General features: G+C 46.2%; 2 protein-coding genes across 2 annotated transcripts in view; both read right to left on the bottom strand.

The window, feature by feature from the left end:
- Positions 1–19809, bottom strand: part of stac (SH3 and cysteine rich domain) — a 106469-nt gene extending 86660 nt beyond the window's left edge. The window contains exon 1 of the mRNA XM_033020401.1: positions 19609–19809. Coding sequence (XP_032876292.1) covers positions 19609–19809 — 201 coding nt within the window. The remainder of the gene's footprint in view (positions 1–19608) is intronic.
- A 41-nt stretch (positions 19810–19850) lies between these two features.
- LOC116972585 (factor XIIa inhibitor-like) overlaps positions 19851–25484 on the bottom strand; it is a 17513-nt gene continuing 11879 nt past the window's right edge. The window contains exons 6-7 of the mRNA XM_033020402.1: positions 20771–20794; positions 19851–19942 (exon numbers count right to left, since the gene is read on the bottom strand). Of these exons, the coding sequence (XP_032876293.1) occupies positions 19851–19942; positions 20771–20794 (116 nt within the window). The remainder of the gene's footprint in view (positions 19943–20770; positions 20795–25484) is intronic.

The raw sequence follows: 25484 nt of genomic DNA on the forward strand, positions 1-25484 counted from the left end.
GAAAAACATTAAAATATCATTATTGCTAATGCAATTCATTTGCGCAAATTTAAACAGCATATTTCAGTGACTGCTATTTAAATTGGACTAATAATATAAAACACTGATGGTTTCTATTCTCATTATCTGGAATGGGTTTATTCTTTACATGGAGAGTATCAGGAATGTTCCCTTGCCCTGACATTGCCCTACTTGTGTTACAAATAAATCAAATCTCAATCTTATTACACTGCTGTCTGCTAAATTTAATTTCTATCCCTTTGCGGATGTGCCAATTTTTACAGAATGAGGATAAATCTCGGTTTATTTATGTTACTGACCTTATCGTAATTGAACGAGACAAAGTTGTTTCTGGGCCTACAAGTAGGATTTACAAAGGATAAAGCTTAATTTCTCAGCTGGATCAATGGCGGTTCACTTCTGTAAAGAAAAAAGTTGCTTCCCAAGATAAGGAAAAGGTCATCAATGATGGTCTGATTATTTTCCCTTTTCATTGTAAAATAGTGGAAATCTTGTACCAATGTATAAAGTTCCTGACTGTTACTTTACCTCATCAACCATTTGATTGTTACTGTATTTGGCAACTTGGCAACAACCAAGGGAAATTATTGATTCATTCCAATTTTTTTCTCATGACGACTATCCCAAGATAAGTAATTTCCTTTACAAAATAAACCTAATTCACAGCCATTCAATTTTAGTGGAAAATACATATTTAGTTTTATCAATCAACCAAAATTAATCCCCCTCTTACTCATGGATGATGGGTAGGGATAAGACATACTGTTTAGAAGTATCTATTAAACATACATCTGAGTAGAAGTAGTATCTACAAAAAACTATTCTAAGCTGACAGCTTCCTTTGCCAGTCCAAGCACAGATGCAAACTCATCAAACATCAATGAGATCGTATCCTTTCATTCTTATAATTACCTTATCATATGATAATTTGATACTTGTTGCCTTTGATATTTATAGGCTGCTTCAATGTGTTTGGTGAAACTGGATTTATTCACAAATTTAATTTGAACATTATCTGCCTATATTTTGTGGAAAGCATCTCTGTTTCAAGGGCAAAATCTAGGAAACAAAGCTCTGCTTCGAAAGGGCTTTCAACTTGTCAAGTTCCTTGGAGCATCAGAGATTAAGGAGTAATTTTATAGAGGTGTATAAAATCACAAGGGTCATGGATAAGGTGAATGCATAGTCTTTTCCCCAGGGTTGGGGAATCAGGTAATAATTAGAGAGGATAGGTGAGGGGGGGGAAATTTAATAGCAACCCAAGGTATTAATTTTTTCCCCCCAATGGTAGAGATGTTAAAATTCAGGAGGCATGGGTTTAAGCAATTTAGGACACTAAATAGTGATTTTTTTCCCCCAGAGGTTGGAATCTAAAATATGCTGCCTGAAGATGGCAGGTCTTAGAACCATAAAGTCTTAGAACCTGAAGATAAACACACCACCCAGAGATGCTGCCTGTCCCACTGAGTTACTACAGCATTTTGGTCTATCTTCGAAAAACACAGAATGCTGGAGTAACTCAGCGGGTCAGGCAGCATCTCTGGAGAAAAGGAATAGAAACATAGAAACATAGAAATTAGGTGCAGGAGTAGGCCATTCGGCCCTTCGAGCCTGCACCGCCATTCAATATGATCATGGCTGATCATCCAACCATTTGATTGTTACTGTATTACTGAATAGGTGATGTTTCGGGTCGAGATCCTATTTCAGACTGAAAGTCAGGGGAGAGGGAGACTAGATGTGTGTAAAGGTACAGGACAAATCAAGCCAGCACCGATGGCCAAGGAAAAGTGCAGCCCACAATGGTCCATTATTGGCTGTGAACAAGGTGATAACGAAGGGATACAAACAGTGAAACTAGCAAGATGACAAGGGTAGGGAAGGGAGAGAAAAGGACAATAGACAATAGGTGCAGGAGTAGGCCATTCAGCCCTTCGAGCCAGCACCGCCATTCAAGGTGATCATGGCTGATCATCCCCAATCAGTATCCCGTTCGTGCCTTCTCCCCATATCCCCTGACTCCGCTATCTTTAAGAGCCCTATCTAGCTCTCTTTTGAAAGTATCCATGGAAGCGACCTCCACCGCCCTCTGAGGTAGAGAATTCCACAGACTCACAACTCTGTGTGATAAAGTGTTTCCTCATCTCCATTCTAAATGGCTTACTCCTTATTCTCAAAGGAATGCAAGGGCTACTTAAAATTAGAGAAATCAATATTCATACTGCTGGGTCGTAAGCTGCCCAAGCGAAATATGAGGTGCTGTTCCTCCAATTTGCATTGCACTATCTCTGATAGTGGAGGAGGCCCAGGACAGAGAGGTCAGTATGGGAGGGGGAGTTATAATTTTTGGCAAACGGGAGATCGCTTAGGCCGAAGCGGACTGAGCTCATAATTCTCACAGCCGTAAAGCCTTACAGCTTCGGCTCTTCAACCCCTCACCCAAGCTGACTAAGGTGTCCATCTACGCCAGCTCTATTTGGCCCAGTTTCACCAATATCCCTTTCAAACTTTCCGATCCATGTACTCCCGTGACATTTAAGAAGCATCCAAGCAAGTACATAAATGGCCAAGTCATAAAAGACTAGACCCAATGGGGGTAAATGAGGTTGTATACAGTAGGTACAACTGGCAGCATGGATATTGTGAGCCGAGGAGTCTTCTTCTGTGCTTCTACTGAATCTGGGCAGATGGTGAAAGTTTCAGGTACTTTAATGGTTCTATTTTCTTCAAGGGTGCAGACAGAAATTGATGTAATAAAACCAAAAGCAAGGGCCATCACCATGACCAGAACTTCAATGACAAATCTGAAATAGCACCTAAAAAGGAACTCGACATCTCAATTTGTAAATAATACTATTATTGTCTTCTTTGCACAAATCATATATCCCCATTCCCTTTCTGGTTTCAATAGATTAGTCAAATTTAAGTATCAATATATGTTTTGGCTAAAACACAAAGCATTGGAGGAACTTAGCAGGTCAGGCAACATCTAGTGAGGGAATGGACAGGCGACGTTTCAGGTCTGAACCTTTCATCAGACCTGTTAGGGTGGGGGAGAGAAACCTGGACAAGAGATGCAGGGTGGGACAAACCTGGCAAATGTTTGATTGTAAGAGGTAAGGGAGATTTAACTGGCAAATGGGTGGAGTAAGTGACAAAGACTTGAGGTTAAAATGAGACAATAGGGAAAGATAATGGGGGAACAGTATAATTAGTGTGTAGAAGGGAACGTCAGATGCTGGTTTAAATTGAAGATAAACACAAAAAGCTGGAGTAACTGAGCGGGTCAGACAGCATCTATGGAGAAGAGGATTAGGTGACATTTTGGGTCAAGACCCATCTTCAGATTGGGAGTCAGGGGAAAGGGAAATTAAAGCCAGAGTGAGAGATGTGAATTCAAGGGGACAGAGATTTTATGCTCATCTTCCATCCCGGAGTCCCCCACTTCCCTTTTATCCTCCGTTCCCCTTCCCTCTGTCCCTTTCCACCTCTTCCACAAAACCATAATACCAACTTAAAGTAATCCCTTTGCCTGTACCTGATCTATATCTATGTAGAAGCCTCATAAATTGAGTTATCACATCTGTTTCCACCACGACCTGTGGCAATGAGTTCCAGGCAGCTACCCTTCTCTGAGTAAAATGATGTACTGCACATTTTACTATAAACTTTAACTTCCTCTTAACGTAAATCTTCCCCACCTCATCTTAAAGCAGATCCCTCTGGTCTTTGACATTATGGCTCTCATAGAATATACAACAGTACATAGAACAGTTCATAGAACAATATTGGCTTTTTGGCCTACAATGTTTTGGCTGACCAGGATGCCAATTAAACTGATCTTATCTGCCTGTACATGCACCATATCCCTCTATTCCTTGCACTTCCATGTGCTTACCTAAAAACTTTGTAAACGCTACTATCATATCTGCCTCCACCACCGCCCCTGCCAATGCGTTCCATACGCCCAACGCTCTCTGTGTAAAAAACCTACCGGGACATCCCCGTTAAACTTTCCCCATCTCACCTTATTGCTATGTCATCTAGAGTTGAACATTCCACCCTGGGAAAATGATTCTGACTGTTCACCCTATATACGGCTCTCATAATTTAATATACTTCCATCAAGTCTCCCCTCAACCTCCGTCATTCCAGAGAAAAGAACCCAGGTTTATCCAAACTCTCCTTGTCGCTGAAACCCTCTAATCTAGGCAACATTCTGGTAAACCTCCTCTGCATCCTCTCCAAAGCTTCCAAATCCTTCCTTCTTCTTTCTTTTCGTGTCTTTGAAGCTGGTTGGTTATATGACAGTTTCCCATTCCTCTACACAGTCCTTTGCGTTTTTATTGAACACTGCAAGATCCTTTGGGCTGCACTGGTTGGGTAGTAGGGGGCAGACAAGGCAGTGCTGCATTGTATGGTCCTCTTCTCCACATTCACAGGTGGTTTGGCCAGTTTCATAGCCCCATCTGGCCATGGCAGCTTTTGATCGCCCTGTTCCTGTTCTCAGGCGGTTGAGCGTCTTCCACTGGACCCATGGTGCTTCTGAGCCCGGAGGGAGGGCTTCAGAAGGAGGGATACCCATGTCAGTAGGAGGGGGGTTGTCCTCAAGCCTTTTTGTCCATAGTTGGAGTCTGGTTTCTTCCCGTGATGCTATTAGGGGCTGGACATGGCTGAGAAAGCTTCTCCTGGACTTCAGCCGTTGGGCCGGGGGTACACGTCCGTAGAGGAGGTGGCGTTCATCACTGGTGGCCTTGGTCATCTCTACTCGGCTGGCGACTTCCCGTCTCACATCGGCAGGGGCAATGCCAGCGAGGAGGTGCAGGTTGTTTATGTTGGTGGGCTTCAAGCAGCCAGTGATTGAGCGGCAGGTGTTAGTCAACGCTGGGTCTAGTTTCTTGGCATGGGATGATCTCTCCCAAACAAGACAGGCATACTCCGCAGAGGAGTAGCACAGGGCCAGAGCAGTAGATCTTAATGTGTGTGCTGTGGCTCCCCATTTGGAGTTGGTCAGCTTCCGGAGGATGTTATTTCGGGAGTTAACTTTCAATTTGGTGTTTTTGACGTGTTCCTTATAGGAGAGAGAAATCCTTCCTGTAATGGGGCGACTAAAACTGCATGTAATACTCCAAATGCAGCCTAACCATAGGGTTGCATCGGGTCTTCCTGACTCTTATACTCAATGCCCCTAGCAATGAAGCCACGCATAGTGTATCCTTTCTTTACCACCTGCTTGTGCTGCCAACTGCACTTTCCCTTTGGAATCCCACTGCGCAACAATGTTGTTAAGAGTCTTGCCATTAACTGTATACATTCGTCCTCACAAAGTGCAACACCTCACACTTGCTGGGAATGAACACCATCTGCCATTTCTCCATACATTTCTGCAGCTGATCTACATCCCACTGTCTGCAACTCCTCCAATTCTGTCAGCACACTTACTCACCAACCCATCTACATTTTATGTCCAAGCCATACACATCACAAACAGCACAGATCCCAGCGAAAATCTATAGGTCACAGATTTTCAGCCAGAATACCTTCCTTCCACCACACCATCCTACCTTCAATGAATAAGCCGCTTCTGAATCCATGTGACCAAGTCACTGTGGGTCCCATGCTTCTGGATCAGCCTATCATGATTGGCCTTATCAGAGGTCTTACTAAAATGCATATATACAACGTTCACTACCTTACCTTCATCAATCTCCTTTGTCACCTCCTCATAAAACACACAACACAAACTTCCATGTACAAAGCCATGCTGGTTATTCCTAATAAGCCCACTCTCCTCCAAATGGAGTAAATCCTATCCCAAGGAATTCTCTCCAATAGTTTCCCTATCATTGATGTGAGGCTCACTGGCCCATAGTTCCCTGGATTCTCTCTACTTCTTAGACAAAGAAACAACATTGGTCACTCTCCAGACCTCCCCAACATTGTCTGTGGATGGAGAGGAAATAACGGTCCCCTTCAAAGCCATCACAGTCTCCTCTCTTGCCTCCCTTGGTAACATGGGACAGATCCCATCAGGTCCTCGGGACTTATCCACTTTAATGATCTTCAAGAGCCTCAGCACCACCTCGTCGATCTCAATATGTCTAAGCATATTTGTATTCGCCACTCTGTCCTCCAAGTCCTTTTCATGGTGAATACAGATGCAAAGTATCCATTTGGCACCTCACCTACATCCTGCAACTGCAAACATAGATTCCTTCTATTATCCTTAGCATCCCAACCTTCTCCCTGGTCACCTTCTATTTTTTAACATATGTATAAAAAAGCCTTGGGTTTTTCCTTAATCCGACTCGCCAATAACATTTAATCGCCCCTTATGGCCCTTTTAATCGTTTTATATTCCTCATAAGCCATGTCAGATGCCACCTTCTTAATTCCTTTCTCTTCCTGACCAAGTTTACAACCTCCTTGGTCATCCAGGGTTCCCTTACCTTGCCGTCCTCATCCCTCCTTATTAAAACATGCTGATCCTGCACATTGATCAGCTGGCCTTTAAACAAGTTGCACATGTCAGCTGAGGACTTACCCAAAGACAACTGCTCCCAATCTAGGGCTGAGATGCTACCTGTCCCGCTGAATTTACTCCAGCATTTTGTGTCTATTTTCTGCTCCCAATCTACCCTCCCTAGGTCTTGCCTAACGACATTGCAATCTGCTTTGCCCCAACTAAATACCTTCCACCAGCATCCTGACCGGTCCCTATTCAAAGCAATCTCAAAACTCATGGAGTTGCGGTCACAATTTCCAAAATGTTCTTCCACCATTACACCAGTCACCTGGCTAGGTTGTTTCCCATTACAAAGTCCACTATGGTCTCCTTGAATGAACAATCGCATCCAACAAATTCTGCCCCATCTAATCCTCTTGGACTGAGCAAGTCGCAGTTAATATTTGGGAAGTTAAATTCATTCAAAAAAAGATTCTGATTATCAACACTATCCTGGTCTCTCATCATTTTAGATTTTCTATCAGGTCTCTCCACAGCCTACAACACTCTGGAGAAAACAATCCAAGTTTGCCCAACCTCTCCTTTGGGCCAATATCCTTTAATTCAGGCAGCATCCTGGCAAACTTCTTCTGCACCTTCTCCAATGTCTTCACTTTGTTCCTGTAATTGGGACAATCAGAATTGCACACAATAGTCCAAATGTGGCATAACCAAAGTTTTATAAAGTCACAACATGGATTCCTGACACTAATAGCCAATGCCCTGACTGCTGAGGGCAGGCATGCCATACACCTTTGTCACCATTCTATCCACTTTCAGGGAGCTATAGACTTCCACTCCATGTTCTCTCTGCACATTAATTCTGTGAAGGATCCTGCCATTAACCGTACACTTACTAATTACATTTGACGTTCCAGGGTGCAACACCTCACACGAGCCTGGATTACATTTTCCATGTTCCACCTATATCAGCCCCTGTAACTGATCTGTACCCTATTGTGTCCTTTGACAGCCTTCTTTGCCTCTCTGCAACTCCATCAATTCCTGTAGCATCTGCAACCTTGCAAATCAACCCATCCAGATTTTCCTTCGTCAGATGTCACAAAAAACACAAGGGATTCGTGTGGCCACCATTGATCATTGATCTTCAGGCAGAATATCATCCTTCCACCACCAACCTCTGTCTACTGTGAGTAAAGCAGTTCTGAATCCTGCAGAAAGCAGAAAGGGGTGCAGACAGGAAGATGGAACTAAGTGCTGGGAGACAACGTGCAAACTGGAGGAACAGCATCTCATATTCTGCTTGGGGAGGTTGATGACGTGAACATTGAATTCTGCAATTAGTGCAGAAAAGATCTAAGAGGATGTTTCCAGGACTTGTGTTACTGAATTATAGAGAGTTTATGGATGAGACAGATTTAGAGGAATATGGGCCATACGCAGGCAGCTGGAACTCGAGTATATTGGTCAACATGGGCAAGACAGGCTGTTATCACCGCAGTCTATGTACCCCCGGACGCTAATGCCAGGCTAGCAATGGAAGAGCTGCAAGCTGCTATCAGCAAAAATCTATCTGCTCACCCAGATGGGGCATTTATTGTTGCGGGTGATTTCAACCACTCCGACCTCAAAACTGTAGTCCCCAGGTTCCATCAGCATGTTTCCTACCCAACCAGAGGAAACAATATTCTGGACTTAGTTTACACTAATATTACTGAAGCCTACAAAGCCCTCCCCCTCCCCCACCTTGGTCAGTCTGACCACCTCTCTCTGTTCCTGCTCCCCAAATACACACCTCTGATCAGACGTGTGAAACCTACCACGAGGACAGTGAAGGTCTGGCCTGAGGGGGCTGTCTCTGTTTTACAGCAGCAGTTTCAGCAGACAGACTGGAGTCTGTTTGCTACCCAGTCCACCTTCAATTCACAAGTGGACATCAACTCATACACCTCAACAGTTATGGACTATATAAAATTCTGCACCGATAATGTCACTACCCACAAAGAGATAAAGACCTTCCCTAACCAGAAGCCGTGGATGAGCAGGGAGGTCAGACTCCTACTGAAGGCTCGCGATGCCGCTTTCAGATCTGGCGACGCTGAGGGATACAGCTCATCCAGGGCCAATCTGAAAATGGGAATTAGGAATGCCAAACTCAATCACAAACGGCGGATTGAGGAGCACTTCCATAACAACTCTGACCCCAGGCGCATGTGGCAAGGAATCAAATCCCTTGCCGATTACCAGAAAGTTAACACCCCTCCCCCAGACAACGCCACCCTTCCTGACGAGCTAAACCATTTCTATGCTCGCTTTGACCGTGATAACAAAACCCCAGCCATCAAAGTTGCTCCACCCCCAAATGAACAACCCCTCAGTCTCTCCACTTCTGCTGTACAAGATGCACTGAGCAAGGTGAATGAGCGCAAAGCTGCGGGCCCCGATGGCATCCCTGGCCGGGTGCTTAGGGCATGTGCTGGACAACTATCCCAAGTCTTTACCGACATTTTCAATCACTCACTGGCCCAGGGTGTTGTCCCCACTTGCCTCAAGACATCAACCATCGTGCCAGTGCCCAAACAGTCAGCCACAGGGAGCCTCAACGATTTCCGCCCAGTGGCACTCACCCCTGTCATTGCTAAGTGCTTTGAGCGGCTGATCTTGGCTCACCTCAAAGCCAGCCTCCCCCCCACACTGGACCTCCATCAGTTTGCCTACCGGGCCAACAGGTCTACAGAGGACGCCATATCGGCGGCCCTACACTCTGCCCTGACCCACCTGGACAACAACAACTCCTACATCAGGTTGCTGTTCATTGATTTCAGCTCCGCTTTCAACACTGTCATCCCCGCCAGCTTGATCACCAAACTCAGCGGGCTTGGCATCTCCACCTCCCTCTGCAACTGGACACTGGATTTCCTCACCAACAGACCACAGTCTGTTAGGGTCAACAACCTCAACTCCACCACTATAACACTGAACACCGGCGTGCCACAGGGCTGTGTGCTCAGCCCTCTCCTCTACTCCCTCTTCACCCACGACTGCATCCCTAAGTATGGATCCAACGCCATCATTAAGTTTGCTGACGACACCACGGTGGTAGGACTGATCAGTGACAACGATGAGTCAGCCTACCGAGAGGAGGTCCAGCACCTGACAACCTGGTGTGCCAATAATAACCTCGTCCTCAACTCCAAGAAGACGAAGGAACTTATTGTCGACTTCAGGAAGGTCAGAGGGGGCAGACATACCCCCATCCACATAAACGGGACTGAGGTGGAGCGCGTCTCCAGCTACAAATTCCTCGGGGTACACATCTCGGAGGATTTGTCCTGGTCCCTCAACACCTCCAAGCTGATCAAAAAGGCACAGCAGCGCCTTTACTTCCTGAGGAGGCTCAAGAAAGCCCACCTGTCCCCCCAGATCCTGACCAACTTCTACAGGTGTACCATCGAGAGCATCCTGACCGCCTGCTTCACGGTATGGTACAGCAGCTGCACTGTTGCGGACAGGAAGGCACTACAACGGGTGGTGAAAACCGCGCAGCACATCATCGGCGCCCCGCTCCCTGCCATGGATGCCCTCCACCGAAAACGGTGTCTGAAACGAGCTGGGAAGATCATTAAAGACCCCTCCCACCCCAATCATGGACTGTTTGCCCTCCTCCCATCAGGGAGGCGGTACAGGAGCCTCAGGTCTCGTACCAGTAGGATGAGGAACAGCTTCTACAATCATACCGTCGCATTGCTGAACTCGGAGTCCCGCCGATAGATTCCTCCGGTCCCTCCGTCCCCATTGTTTAATTATTCTGCATTTTCTGTTGTTCTGTATCCTCTTTACTATATTGCACTACTACGGACTGACGCAAAACTGCATTTCGTTGTACCCATACTCAGTATTTGTGCAATTACATTAAAGTTGAATTGAATTGAATTGAATTGAAAGGACTTGGTGCGTGCTGTATGGCACTGTGACTATGAGAGGTTGCACATATGGGGACACTATTCCTTGGAGTAGGAGACTGAGGGGTAATCATATAGAGGTGGTACTTATGAAAGGGGAGGCATTGATAGTGTCAGAATATTTTACACGAGTGACAATAAACATCTTTATTCACAATAATTGGTCAGACAAGGGTAAGCTAGGTGGAGGTGAAGTTGGAAGCACAAGCGGGTGGTAAAGAAAACATATGCTATGCTTGCCTTCATTGCTGAGGGCATTGAGTATAAGAGTCAGGAACATTGAATTCTCCAATTTTAGGTTACAACCTATCACATGCTTTTTCTTCTCCGCCCCCACTCTCTCCTGACCCGGTGCACACTCATTCTCCCACTATCCCACCTCCCTCCTCATCCACCAGTATCCCTCCCTCTCTCTTTACATTTCAAACCCCTTGTCTCCTCATCTGTATCCCTTTTATTAAGAAGGGTCTCGACCCGAAACGTCACCTATACCTTTTCTCCACAGATGCTGTCTGGCCCGCTGAGTTACTCAAGCTTTTTGTGACTATCATCCCTTTTGCCTTTGTTTTTTCTCTCCTTTACTCCGCTTGGCTTTGGTAAAGAGTCAGAAGGAGACATGGGACAGATATAGGCAGCTGGGATCAAGTGTATCCCTGGAGGATTATCGGAAACTAAGGAGCAAGGTAAAAAAGGAAATCAGAAGGGCAAAACTGTGATAGGAGATACGTAGCTCTGGCAGATAGCATTAAAGATAATCCCAAGAGATTTCATAGATGCATAGAGGGGAAAAGGGTAACTGAGTAGAACCTCTCAGAAATCAAGGTGGTAAAATCTGCGTGGAGCCACAGGTGATGGCAAAGGTCCTCACTGAGTATTTCTCCTCTGTTTTTACCGTGGAGAAAGGCAGGATGACAGAAAAACTTGGGGCAGTTACTGGCAGTGTGATGAGAGCAGTCGAAGAGGAGCTGAAGATCCCGACGTGTGTGAAGATAGACAAATCTCCCGTTCCTGATCAGATATATCCGAGGACATGTTTTGCCCTTCTGATTTCCTTTTTTACCTTGCTCCTTGTGGGAAGCTAGAGAGGAAATTGCAGGAGCTCTGGCTGAGATTTACGAGCTGTCTTTAAATACAGGAGAGGTGCTGGGAGACTGGAGAGTGGCAAATGTTGGTCCTCTATTCAAGAAGGGCTGCAGGGAAAAGGTTGAGTTGAAGTGGATCGTCTTTGTTTGTCCATTCCCTCCATTGATGCTAGCATTTATTTCAAGAGGGCTAGAATACAAAACAGGGTGTAATGCTGAGGCTCTATAAGGTGCTGGCCAGGCTCTATGTGGAGTATCGTGAGCAGTTTTGGGCACCATATCTGAGGAAGGATGTGCTGGCTCTGGAGAGGGTCCAGAGGAGGTTTACGAGAATGATCCTAGGAATGAGTGGGTTAACATATGATGAGTGTTTGACAGCATTGGGCCTGTACTCGCTGGAGTTTAGAAGGATATGGGAGGATCTCATTGAAATGTGCCGAATAGTGAAAGACTTGGATAAAGTGCATGTGGCGAGGATGTTTCCACTAGTCAAAGACTCGAGGTCAGCCTCAGAATTAAAGGACGTCCCTTTTGGAAGGAGATGAGGAGGAATTTCTTTCATCAGAGGGTGGTGAATCTGTGAAATTCTTTGCCACAGAAGGCTGTGGAGGCTGTCAATAGATATGTTTAAGGCAAAGATAGATAGATACGATTAATACGGATGTCAGGAGATATGGGGAGAAGGCAGGGGAATGGGATTAGGAGGGAGAGATAGATTAGCCACGATTGAATGGCCTAATTCTGCTCCTATCACTTATGACATGAGTTTCAGAGAGAAATGCAGTTAATGTTTCTGACAAAGTTAAACACCGAGCATGTTTTATATTGGAAAGAAGCTGTAACGGCGAAGAGGACTAGGTATGAATGTGATAAGAGTGGCAAAATTATCTTGCACAAAGATCGGTGATGTATCGTTCAATCTATCCTTTCTCTCTCTGCTCCGCTCCCTATTGGTGCTGCCTGACCTGCTCACTATCCACAACCTCCTCCATTTTTGTTTCATATTTCCAGAGAATACAGCTATTGCTAACCTTTGACTTCTGACATTATGTTAAATACTCAGTGTTGGATAATAATTAATATCAGGTGTAGAAAAATGCTGTTATTTACACCAGAGAATACCAACAGTAAAGGAACCAGAAAGAATAATGCACCCACATAGAACTCTTCAGATCCTCCACACAAATCTTCATCATGTCACCATTACTCTTGCTATCCCTCCTCCCACAAGTCACAGATTGTAAAGAAGGTTGTTTAAGGAAACAACAGAACATAGACCAGCTGGAAGATTGGGTGGAGCAGTGGCAGAATGAATTTAATCAAAACAAGTGCAAGGTAAAGCATTTTGGTAAGTTAAATTCTGGTAGGACATAGAGAGTAAATGGCATGGACCTCAGGAACCTCGATGTATAGAGACACTTGGAAGTTTGTCCATAACTTCCTGGAAATGGAGACGAGAAGTGAAGAAGATATTGCGTATGCATGTGTTCATAGGCCAAGGCATTGAGTATAATGATTGGAATATCATGTTGCAGTTGCACAAAACATTGGTTCAACCAGTGCTGTCCACGTGTCGAGTTACCACAGGGGAGCTTTGGCGTGATTCCTCCTTCCTAAGGGTACATTGAAAGGGTACAGGAAAGATTTACGAGGATGTTGCCAGGACTGGAATGGCTTAGTTATAGGGAGGGATTATACAGGATAGGTCCTAAATCCTTGGAGCTAGGGGTGATCTTATAGACATGAATAAAACCATGAGCAACATAGATAGGTCAGGTCGGGGAGAGTTCCCCCTGTCACGTGTACCATGTAATCCCGTGCTACCTGCTCAATGGTCGGATAGTCGGCAACTAAACAGTCTCCCCCCACCTGGTTTGCCAGGTGAGGAGGGAGCTGTGGACCCCCAGCAGGACCAAAAACAAGACCTGTCAAAGGGCGGATGAGCTTCTAGTGAGCCAACAGCCATCCACACTTCATAGAAGTTGTGATCACTGTCGTACATAGCATTGTAAGAAACGATGATAAAATCCGATACTTCCAGCGGCGGAAGTCCACAGGAACTGGAGGACAGAGATGTGTGGTGCGTCCTTCACCGTTCCTGTCGGAAACCAGCACCACCGTGTCGCTAATGTTTTCAACAATGATGATGATGATGATGGCATAGATAGGGAGAATGCAGGCAGTCCTGGCTGGAAAGAGTGCGGCGAAGATTTACAAGGATGTTGCCAGGACTGGAAAGCCAGAGCTCTAGGGAGAGGTTGAGCACAGGAGGATGAAAGGTGATCTTAGAGGTGTGCAATATCACGAGAAGAGTAGATCGGCTAGCCATACATAGTCTCTTACCCAGAGTTGGGGAATCGAGAACCAGAGGACATAGCTGTAAGGTGAGGGGGGAAAGATGTAATAGGAACCTGAGGGATACCTTCTTCATACAAAGGGATGGAACATGCTGCCGGAGGAAGTAGTTGAGGGAGGTACTATCACATTGTTTAAGAAAAATTTGGACAGGAACATGGATAGGACAGGTTTAGATAGATATGGGCCAAATGCAGGCAGGTGGGACTAGTATAGATGGGATATGTTGGTTGGTGAGGGAAAGTTGGGCCAAAGGGCCTGTTGTATGACTATGTGACTCAAGGTTTGGTGAATCAATAGCTAGTAAAGGTGGGTTTAAAGTGAGTGTGGAAAGATTCAATATGAACCTGAGGGACAACCTTTCCATACTGAGGGTGGTGGATATATGGAACAAGTAGCAAAGGAAATGGTTGATGCAGGTATAATAACCACATTTGAAAGTAATTTGGACAGATACATAGATAGGAAAGGTGGTCATATGGGACTAGTGTAGAAGCGCATCTTGATGGGCATGGGCGATCATACGATCATGTGATTGGAGCAGAATTAGGCCATTCAGCCCATCAAGTCTACACCACCATTCAATCATGGTTGGTCTATCTTTCCCTCCTAACCCCAGTCTCCCGCTTTCTCCCCATAACCTCTGACACCCGTACAAATCAAGAATCTTTCTATCTCTGCCTTAAATATATTCACTGGTTTTGCCTCCACAGCCTTCTGTGGCAAAGAATTCCAGAGATTCACCACACTACAACTAAAGAAATTGTTCCTCATCTCCTGCCTCAAAGAAGGTCCTTTAATTCTGAGGCTATGACCTCTAGTACTAAACTCTCCCACTAGTGGAAACATCCTCTCCACGTCCTCTCTATCCAAGGAGTTGGCCTTAAGGGTCTGTTTATGTGCTGTATGACTAACTACCAGAGTATGTTGCACAATTCTGGCCACCACACTACAGGAGATGATAGCAATAGAAAGAATGCAATAGAGATTCACCAAGATATTGCCTGGAATAGAGGGCTGTATTTATCTTAGATAGGCTGGTTTTATACTCAGTGGAATGTACAAGGCTGAGGGGAGACTAAGGCAAGGGGGCAACATTTAAAGGCGATTGGAGGTGTACTTTTTCCGCACACACTGGTGAAAACACACACCAGTTTCCCCGCACTGGTTATCTGGAACTAGGTGGAGAAAAGATGGTAGAGACAGATACAAATACAATGTATAAAGACATTTGGATAGAAAAGGCAAAGAGAACTATAGGACTCATGCAGGCAAATGGTATTAGCAGATTGGCACCAGGGTTTGCATGGATGAAATAGGTGGAACGTTTATGTGCTTTACAATACTATGATTTTACTTGTTATTCCCAAGTCAATGGTCCTGTATGATTTCTGGTTCTCTTATCAATAGCGTTATGCGCCTATAAACACGGCAGGTGGGACTAGTGTCCATGTGACAGGTTGGTCGGCGTGGGCAAGGTGAGCTGAAGGGGCCTTTTCTATGACTCAATAAAAAAATGATTCTATGACTCAATAAAAAATCTTCATTGTCTGATTACCAACACCAAGAAACAAGTTCAATCAAAGTCATTCACGAAATCAAATCTCAAAGATAGATATAAAATGCTAGAGTAACTCGACCCAAAATCTCACCCATTCCTTCTATCCAGAGATGCGGCCTGACCCGCTGAGTTACTCCAGCAATTTGTGTCTTTCTTCGGTTTAAACCAGCAACTGCAGTTCCTTCCTGCAACATCCAATCTCAATCTCAATTGTGGGTCTTGCCCAGAACTTTTCCAGGTTTTCCATATTATTCAAGTGGCTCAACCCAAGGTACCATTCCAGGAAATCCCGGCAGCACTCTCCCAGGTTTCAGAATCACAGTGGGATTTCGATCAGTTGGGCAAGTGAGCCGAAGAATGGCTAATGAAGGTGAGCATTTTGGCAAGTCCAACCAAGGCAGAATCTTCACAGTGGCCCTGGATACAGCCCTGGAGATTGTGGTGAGCAGAGATATTTAAGATACAAGTACATGACTCACTGAAAGTGGCATCACCAGTACATAGGGCAATAAAGATGGCTTTTGGTTCCTTGGCCATCATTCAGGGAATTGAGAATAGAAGTGGATACATGATGTTACAGTTGTACAATACATTTATTGCTGCACTTAGTGTTTAGCTGTGGTCACCTGCCATAGGAAGGATATCATTAAGCTGGAAAGAATGTAGAGAAAGTTTCCGAGGACGTTGCTAGGACTTGAGTGCCTGAGCTACATGGAAAGGTTTAGTTTTGCTTAGTTTAGAGATACAGCATGGAAACAGGCCCTTCAGTCCACGCCAACCAGTGATCCCCGCACACGAACACTATCCTACACACTCTAGGGACGATTTCCAGTTTTACCAAAGCCAATTAACCTACAAATCTGTACGTCTTTGGATTGTGGGAGGAAAATGAAGCACCTGGACAAAAGCCACGCAGGTCACAGGGAGAATGTACAAACTCTGTACAAACAGCACCCGTAGTCAGGATCAAACCCTGGGTCTCTGGAGCTGTAAGGCAGCAACTCTACCACTGTGCCACTGTGCTGCTGGTCGGAAAGGTTAAGATTTTATTCCTTGGAGCGCAAGAGGTTGAAGGGTTAACTTTATAGGCAATAAGTGCAGGTGTAGGCCATTCGGCCCTTCAAGCCAGCACCACCATTCAATGTGATCATGGCTGATCATCCACAATCAGTACCCCGTTCCTGCCTTCTCCCCATATCCCTCGAATCCACTATCTTTAAGAGCCCTATCTAGCTCTCTCTTGAAAGTATCCAGAGAACTGGCGCTCTGAGGCAGAGAATTCCACACACTCACCACTTTCTGTGAGAAAAAGTGTTTCCTCATCTCCGTTCTAAATGGCTAACTCCTTATTCTTAAACTGTGGCCGCTGGTTCTGGACTCCCCCAACATCAGGAACATGTTTCCTGCCTCTAGCGTGTCCAAGCCCTTAACAATCTTATATGTTTCAATAAGATGCCCTATCATCCTTCTAAACTCCAGAGTGTACAAGCCCAGCCGCTCCATTCTCTCAGCATATGACAGTCCCGCCATCCCGGGAATTAACCTTGTAAACCAACGCTGCAATCCCTCAATAGCAAGAATTTCCTTCCTCAAATTAGGGGAGCAAAACTGCACACAATACTCCAGGTGTGGTCTCACTAGGGCTCTGTACAACTGCAGAAGGACCTCTTGTAACTGTAACTAATGTTACAGAGAGTGGGCATTGTGAGAGATGGCAGAGGGGGAATATGCATGGGAGGCAGGGAGGGAGAGAGGGAAATGATTGGCTTATGGGGAGATTGTCCACATACACAATGTATATTGGGAGAGGGGTTATGTAGGTAGGGATGGGAAGAGGGGTTAGTGGGAAACACTAATGGGGATGGTCTGTGGAGAGAGATGGCTAATGGAGACGGTGTGTAGAATTAGATGAGAAAGTGATACTGCTGAGGAGGATTGTCCATGGAGCAATAGTGATGAGTGGAGGGAAGCAGAGAGATGAGTAAAAGGAGACTTTGGGAGAGGGATGAAGACAGGGAGGGAACAGCAGGCAGTGGCCAGGCAATTGCCACAGAATGCTACCAGAGCCCGGTCAATAGGTGGAGATTGATAGGTTCTTCACTAGTACGGGCAGAAGGCAGGAGACTGGGGTTGAGAGGGAAAGATAGATCAGCCATGAGTGAATGGTGGAATAGACTTGATGGGCCGAATGGCCTAATTCAGCACCTAGAACTTATGAGGACATCAAGAACAAGAGGGCTTAGGTTTAAGGCAAGAAGGGACGATTTAATAGGAACTTGCGGGGCGACATTTTAACACAGAGGATGATGGGTATGTAGAATGAGCTGCCAGAGGAGGTAGTTCCCAACTATAAGAACATTTAAATTACATTTGGACGGGTACATGAAAAGGAAATGTTTGGAGGGATATGGGCCAAACACGGGCAGGTACTTGTAATGATTGCTAAAAGTGGTGAACAATGCCCAGTCCAGCACGCACAATGACCTCCCAACAATCGAAGGGATCTACAAGATTTATTGCCTCAAAAAGGCAGCCAGCATCATGAGAGAGCCACACCACCATGGCCACACATACATTTCACTCTTGCCATCAGGAAGAAGGTATAGGAGCATGAAAACTGTAACACCCAGTATCAAAGAGGTGTGGAGAGGAATGAAGACCATCACTGACTTCAAGGAGAAGAGAAGCCAGCCGTCAGGAGATGTGGGCATGAGTTTCACCTGTTCTATAACAGGTTTGATCTGGTGTCCCCTCCCACCTCTGCAGGTACAGCCTCTCCCCCCCCCCACCCCACCCCGCCCCCCTCCCCCCCAACACCAGCATCTCCTCAACTGTTCATCACGGCGGACGAGGTGAAAGCTGAGCTGAGGAGGTTGTGCCCTGGTAAAGCAGCTGGCCCTGATGGTGTATGTCCCAGGCTATTGAAAGACTGTGCGGCTCAGCTGCCGGAGCCTCTCCAGACCATGTTCAACCTGAGTCTCCAGTCGAGGAGGGTACCAGGTCTGTGGAAAACATCATGTCTCGTGCCGGTTCCCAAAGTAGGGCGGCCGACCCAGATCAACGACTACAGACCGGTGGCCCTTACATCTCATATCATGAAGACAATGGAGCGGCTACTTATTCGTCTCCTGAGACCTCAAGTCCAGCACGCACTCGACCCACCACAGTTTGCGTACCAGGAGAACATTGGTGTGGATGACGCAGTCCTCTACATGCTGCGCCGGATCTACTCCTTTTTGGACGAACCAGGCGGCTACGTGAGGATTATGTTCTTCGACTTTTCAAGTGCGTTCAAAACCATCCAACCCCTGATTTTGAAAGACAAGCTTGAGAAGATGGGGGTGGATTCCACCTTTAGTCTCTTGCCTTCCCTCCACAAATAGTCCCCTCTCGCCCATCCTTCTCTCAGCCAGTCCCCGCTCAGCCTCCTCTCATCCACACCCGCTCAGACCACTTCACCCACCAACCTTCAGCTATCCCACCCCATCTCTCCTTCTGAACTCCCTTCCACACGGAGTTCCACACGGACACTCCCCACGCAACCTTGTCTCTCCAATGACAGTGCTCGCTCAGCCGCCCACGCCCACCCTCCTATCTCTTTCACACTTCACCGCTCCCACAGCCACAAATGCTGCCTCTCAGCCATCTCTTTCCCTTCCCCTAGTCAACTCCGCCATTCAGTCATGGCTGATCTATCTCTCCTTCCTAACCCCATTCTCCTGCCTTCTCCCCATAACTCCTGACACCCGTTCTAATCAAGAATCTATCTATCTCCACTGACAGCCTCCACAGCCTCCTTTGGCAAAGAATTCCACAGATTTACTGCCCTCTGACTAAAGAAATTCCTCATCTCCTTCCTAAAGGAACATCCTTTAATTCTGAGGTTATGACCACTGGTCCTAGACTCTCCCACTAGTGGAAACATCCTCTCCTCATCCACTCTATCCAAGCCTTTCACTATTTGGTAAGTTTCAATGAGGTCTCCCCTCATTCTTCTAAGCTCCAGCGAGTACAAGCCCAGTGCCGTCAAACGCTCATCATATGTTAACCCACACATTCCTGGGTTCATTCTCGTAAACCTGGTCTCTCCAATGACAGGGGCTCTCTGAACCATCCACGTCCACCCTCCCACAACTCTTCCAATGACCTTCCCCACTTCACCCTCAAGCGCTCCATGGACCGTCTCCTCTCAACCATCGCCACTCGCCCCCGGTCGCTTGTATCCTTGTATCCAAGTCGCGCCCCGGTCGGTACCTTGCTAGTTGAAGCCGGCGACCCAGTTCCCGGTCCGCCGCTCAGCTCGCTCGGTTTCTCGCTGCCGCGGTCAAATGAGTCGCCCGTCGCCGTGTCACTGGTCGCCATCGTCGCCGAAGTGTCCGCGACTGCCCGGGAGCTGCGATCCATCAGCCTCCGCCGCTCTTCAACTCTCCGCAGTCTCTCTCTGCTCGCTTCTCCCCCTCCGGCTCTTCGCCTATCTCCAGACGTCGGGTCGTTACTGGTGCCGAAGAAAGACAACTATTTAATTGCCGGAGCAGCAGAGCTTAAAGGCGAGGACAGGACACAGCGAGCAAGAGCAACAACAGGCAGGACCGCTGCTGTTAACGGAATGAAACACCCGTTGTGAAGAAGGGTCTCCACCTGAAACGTCACCTAGTCCTTTTCTCCAGAGATGTTGTCTGACCCGCTGAATCACTCCAGCTGTTTGTGTCGATCTTCGCCAACATGCGTTCTGTCCTTCTCTGCTCAGCTGTTCAGTGAAGACAGCAACTGGGACAAGTGGACATACATACACCTGTAGCTGGGGAAACGTATGCAATAAAGTTTCCAGCAGAATTCTGAACTTAACACCACCTCCTGCGTCAACATGCCTTTTATTCACACTGCTTGTCCATGCGAGATATTACGGCAGTGGCTTGTACATTGAAACAAAGAGGTTTTCAGTCGAGCCGTTGCCAGTGTGGGTCTTCTTTATTTTTACGAAAGTACACTGCACTTACTCACACGTGTTCACCAGCCCGATAAGACAATAAATACATCACATGACAAAAACCACACCATTCTGGTACTGTACAGTGTACAGTTACCATCAAAGATATAGGATCTTTGGTTACCATTATATACACCACACTGCCCCCACCCCCCCCTTAGAAAATAAAATACCATTAATGAGCCAAACAGGAACAATTTTATGAATGTAATCTAACGACTGGTTTACTCAGTCTGAAGAAGGGTCTCGACCCGAAACGTTGTCTATTTCCTTCGCTCCATAGATGTTGCCTCACCCGCTGAGTTTCACCAGCATTTTTGTCTACCACTGGTTTACCGTTTACGTGCTCCTTCTGATCTCCTGGAGGGGGAGTGTCAGGTTGTGCTTCTAAAGCAGAGTCAGGTTCAGGGTCGTTTACCTTTGTCACCACTTTCTTTGGAGATTCTGATCTTACATCTGAACTTGGAATAATACCAAAGTCTGACAGATCTACTTCTTCATCTATGCTTTGCTCTTGTACCAGTTCATCCCTTGCTGGGATCAGATGGTTTGTGTGCACACTTCTAACATGTCCTCCAATCTCTACCAAGTACCTCCTGGTACCACACACTTCACCTACTGTTCCCATCTCCCATTTGTTTGCTTTGTAAGGGGGGCTGAGAACACGTACCTGATCATGTGTATTCAACCTACGTTCTTGTTGACTTCCACCTTAATGATGTTTCTGTTCAGATTGGTTGAATTCAACCTCAGGAGACAGGTTAGGTCGAACCAAACTCCCAGTTCTGAGCCTTCTTTTTATGAGAAGTTCAGCTGGCCTATACCCTGTGGTAGATTGTGGCATGGTACCATATTTCAGTGAGAAACTAGCCAGCCACTGTGACATGTATGATTTTGAATTCCCTTCTATAATTTGTTCTGTGAGAACTTCTTTGATGTGATGCATGTGATAGATCTAGCTTAGAAAATACCTTGGAACCAGCATGTTCAGCGTACAGATCTTGTGAGGTTGGTAGTGGATACTGTTCATCATCTACTGCCTGATTGATGGCCACTTTATAGCCTCCACACAATCTCATTGTGTTGTCCGCTTTCAGCACCACTACTGTTGGAGTAGCTCAAACACTGCGATCTGTTTTAACCAGCACATTGTTTTATTCCAACTTTTTGATTTCAGCTTCCACCTTACTTTGCAGCGACTATGGCCGTGGTCGCGGTTACCAGTAGACCGGTGTCACTTTGGGCCGAATCCAGATGTTTGTTTGCTAGCCCTTTATGCCAATGTAGCTGTCCTTGAACATAGCATGATGTTTCTGCAACAACTGATCCATATTGCAAAATGGTCCTGTGCTGAATTCAAAGGTGGAGTTCACAAACTCGTCGTCATGGGTTAGCTATTATGGCAATGGAATGTAGATGGGAGCAAAGTACAGGTTTTCATGCAAACCGTTGTCAGTGTGGGTCATCTTTATTTTTTACAAAAGCACACAGCGTATATTCACATACATATTCATGAGACTGATAAGATAATGAATATATCACATGACACAAATCACACCATCTGGTACTCAGTTCTTAAAGACACAGTTACCAGTATCTATATTACTAAAAGTCTGATCTTGACCGCTTTTGGCCCAAGGTGGTGTGATTTCCGAGAGAACGCCACCACCTACGGCCGTCATTTTTGGCCACCTCGCTCAGAGCCCACGTCTGCCTTTCTGGACCAGAGGATTTTTCCCATCGATTAAAAATCAGAGAGATATTAATGGGGTTTTTTTAATCACCATTCTCTCTGCTGCCCCTGCTGGAGGGAGGGCGAGGGACTTTAAAACCAGGAAGTGGTGTGCCTCACTCAGTCTCTGCAAGATGGAGGAAGCTAGAGGGTCACGTTTCTCTGAGCTCTGAATAACACGGAACACATGTCTACTCAACTGTGAGTCCCCTTAATGTGGTTTGAAAATGAAAATATGGTTGATTTGAAGTAAAAAGGCACTGCCTGCAAATGGTTGTTTGGGGGGTTTGGGTTGAAGTAAAAAGGCACTCCTGCAAATGGTGGTTTGGGTGCTTTGGCTTGAAGTTAAAAGGCACTCCTGCAAATGGTGGTTTGGGTGCTTTGGCTTGAAGTTAAAAGGCACTCCTGCAAATGGTGGTTTGGGTGCTTTGGCTTGAAGTTAAAAGGCACTCCTGCAAATGGTGGTTTGGGTGCTTTGGCTAACTTCCTGTTTGCATTGGATATTGATTTTAGATAAAACGCTACCACTTATGGCTGTGATTTTTGGCCATCTTACCCAGTCCCCCTCCGCTCAGCAGGTGCAGAGAATTCTTCCCATCAATTAAAAATAAAAGTGTTATTAGTGTTTAAAAAATGTTGAGAATCTCTCTCCTGTCAATCACGCCATGAAGGCCACACCTTTTCCGGTGGGAGGGGGGCTATAAAACCCGGAAGTGTGGGTGTGGCCCAGTCTCTGCATGATGGGTGAGGGAGACGTCACGACTCTGTCTAAGCTGTGAATCAAATGAACACACTGAATGTCTACTGAACTGTGAGTTTAGTGTTTTGGGTGGTTTTATGGTGGTTTCATCATGCTTGAAATGGTATGAAACTGCATTTGAATGTGGTGGCCTTGCACCGTGCATGAAATGGTATGAAACTGCATTTGAATGTGGTGGCGTTGCACCCTGCATGAAATGTTATGAAGCTGCATTTGAATTTGGTGGCCTTGCACCCTGCTTGAAATGGTATGAAACTGCACTTGAATTTGGTGGCCTTGCACCCTGCTTGAAGTGGTTGGAAACTGCACTTGAATTTGGTGTCCTTGCACCCTGCTTGAAGTGGTAAGAAGCTGCACTTGAATTTGGTGGCCTTGCACCCTGCTTAAAATGGTAGGAAAATTGATTTGAATTTGGTGGCCTTGCACCCTGCTTGAAATGGAATTTCAAGGAATAGCCATGTCAACTGCCAGCCCACCAGCCGTGAGTGAGCTGCCAGCACATTAGGCTTGAGGGACTGAGCTGCCACCCCAAGAACCCATACCAGCGCTCCAGAAAGCACCCCCACTGGCCATCAATATTGGAATTGGTGGAGAGGTGGAATATTGCATCGGGGGACCAGCCCTCCCGTGTGAACATGGGACCCAATGGGCCCCACTTAGTCTAGTATATAATTAAAAGTCTAATCTTAACCACTTCCTGTTTGCGCTTTAAATTGATTTTAGAAAAAATGCTACCACGTACGGCTGTGATATTTGGCCATCTTACTCACAGTCCCACTTCGTTCATCAGATGCAGAACATTTTTCCCATCAATGAAAAATGAAAGAGTTATTAGTGTTTAAAAAATGTTGAGATTCTCTCTCCTGTCAATCATGCCATGAATGGCACGCCCCTTCTGGTGGGAGGGGGAAGGACTATAAAACCCAGAAATGTGGGTGTGGCTCAGTCTCTGCAAAATGGAGGAGGGAGAGGTCACGACTCGCTGTCTCTAGTGGCCTTGCACCCTGCTTGAAATGGAATTTCATGGAATAGCCGTGAGTCAACTGCTAGCCCACCAGCCGTGAGTGAGTGAGCTGCTAGCACAACAGGCTTGAGTGACTGAGCCACCAGCCCAAGAATCCTTCAGCCCACAACACCCATACTAGCGCTCCAGAAATCTTACCCCCCCCCCCCCCCCCCACACTGTCCACCAATATTGAAATTGGTGGAGAGGTGGAATATTGCGTTGGGGGACCAGCCCTCCCATGTGATGCTGGGACCCAATGGGTCCCACTTAGTCTACTCTAATCCAAAATCTAATTTACCTGTTGTAAAATAGTTTTGTAAATGTTTATTCAGTTGTACAAAGGGTCTGGATCGAAACATCACCCATTCATTCTATCCAGATATGCTGCCTGTTCCGCTGAGTTACTCCAGCATTTTGTGTCTCGCAAAAAGACTTTTGGAACATTTTGACCCATCTTGTTTTATGTGCTCACATATGCACAAGCATATTCACGTAAAATAATAAATGCTCACACCTTATACTGGTGTTTTACAATATGCTCCACTAACCACTCTATATATGCTTTGCTCCTTTAAGAGGAAGGAAGTAGATTAACCCTTATTAATCCTTGCCATTTATAATCTCCACGACACACATGTGCAAGCCACCCATTACATTACCAGCGGGCTTGGAGCGCCGTTTCTTGACGGGAACCACCCAGCACCTCGGCCTGGGTGGCGGCACTGCATTGGAGCGCTGGAGCGCTGGAGCGGAGCGGGCGATGCCTTTCCTTGGGTCGCCGCGCTGGAGCTCTGGCGAGCTGGACCGCCGTGAGCAACATCTCCGGGCTGCGGGTTTGCGGAGTGGAGAGGCGGCGTGCGTAGAGGCGGCAAGGCGGCAGTGAGGAGAGCGGTCGCCGACTTTTTCATCTGGAGCCTAGGAGCGCCAAACAGGCGCGGCCTTGTCGGCTTCGGCAGCCGCGGGCTCCAACCAAGAAGCGGCCGTTCCAAGTGGCCCAGCCGCCGAAAGGACTCTCCCGACGCCGGGGCAAGACCACCCGGTGAGAACGGCCAGGGACATCGGACCTCCGTAGAGGCAACTGCGGTGGCCCCAATAGGCCTGACTTTGGGGTGAACATGGGGTGGGGACTGGACATTGTGCCTTCCTCCACAGTGGTATCCATTGTGGGGGGATGATTTTTTTTGTCTAATGTAATCCTGTAAGTCTGTGTCCAAGATGGCTGCCGTGAAGGGAGAGTGGACGCTGGCACGAATTGGTTGCCGCTGCTCTCTCTTCACACTGTGTTTTTGATTTTCTGTTTTTGGATTGAATTCTGTTTTTAATTTGTGTCATTGTGATGTCTTTAATTACTTGTTTTACTCCGATTATATGTTTTTATTCCGATTACTATGTAAGGTGTCCTTGAGATTTTGTATGAAAGGCGCCCATTAAATATAAAATGTATTATTATTATTACATGGTATTACGGTACTATACAGCTTTACACTAGTAAGGTCATATATATATATATATATATATATATATATATATATCTCTCTCTCTCTCTCTCTTT

This window comes from Amblyraja radiata, chromosome 4 (assembly GCF_010909765.2).
Source record: "Amblyraja radiata isolate CabotCenter1 chromosome 4, sAmbRad1.1.pri, whole genome shotgun sequence".
In the NCBI taxonomy this organism is placed as follows: domain Eukaryota; kingdom Metazoa; phylum Chordata; class Chondrichthyes; order Rajiformes; family Rajidae; genus Amblyraja; species Amblyraja radiata.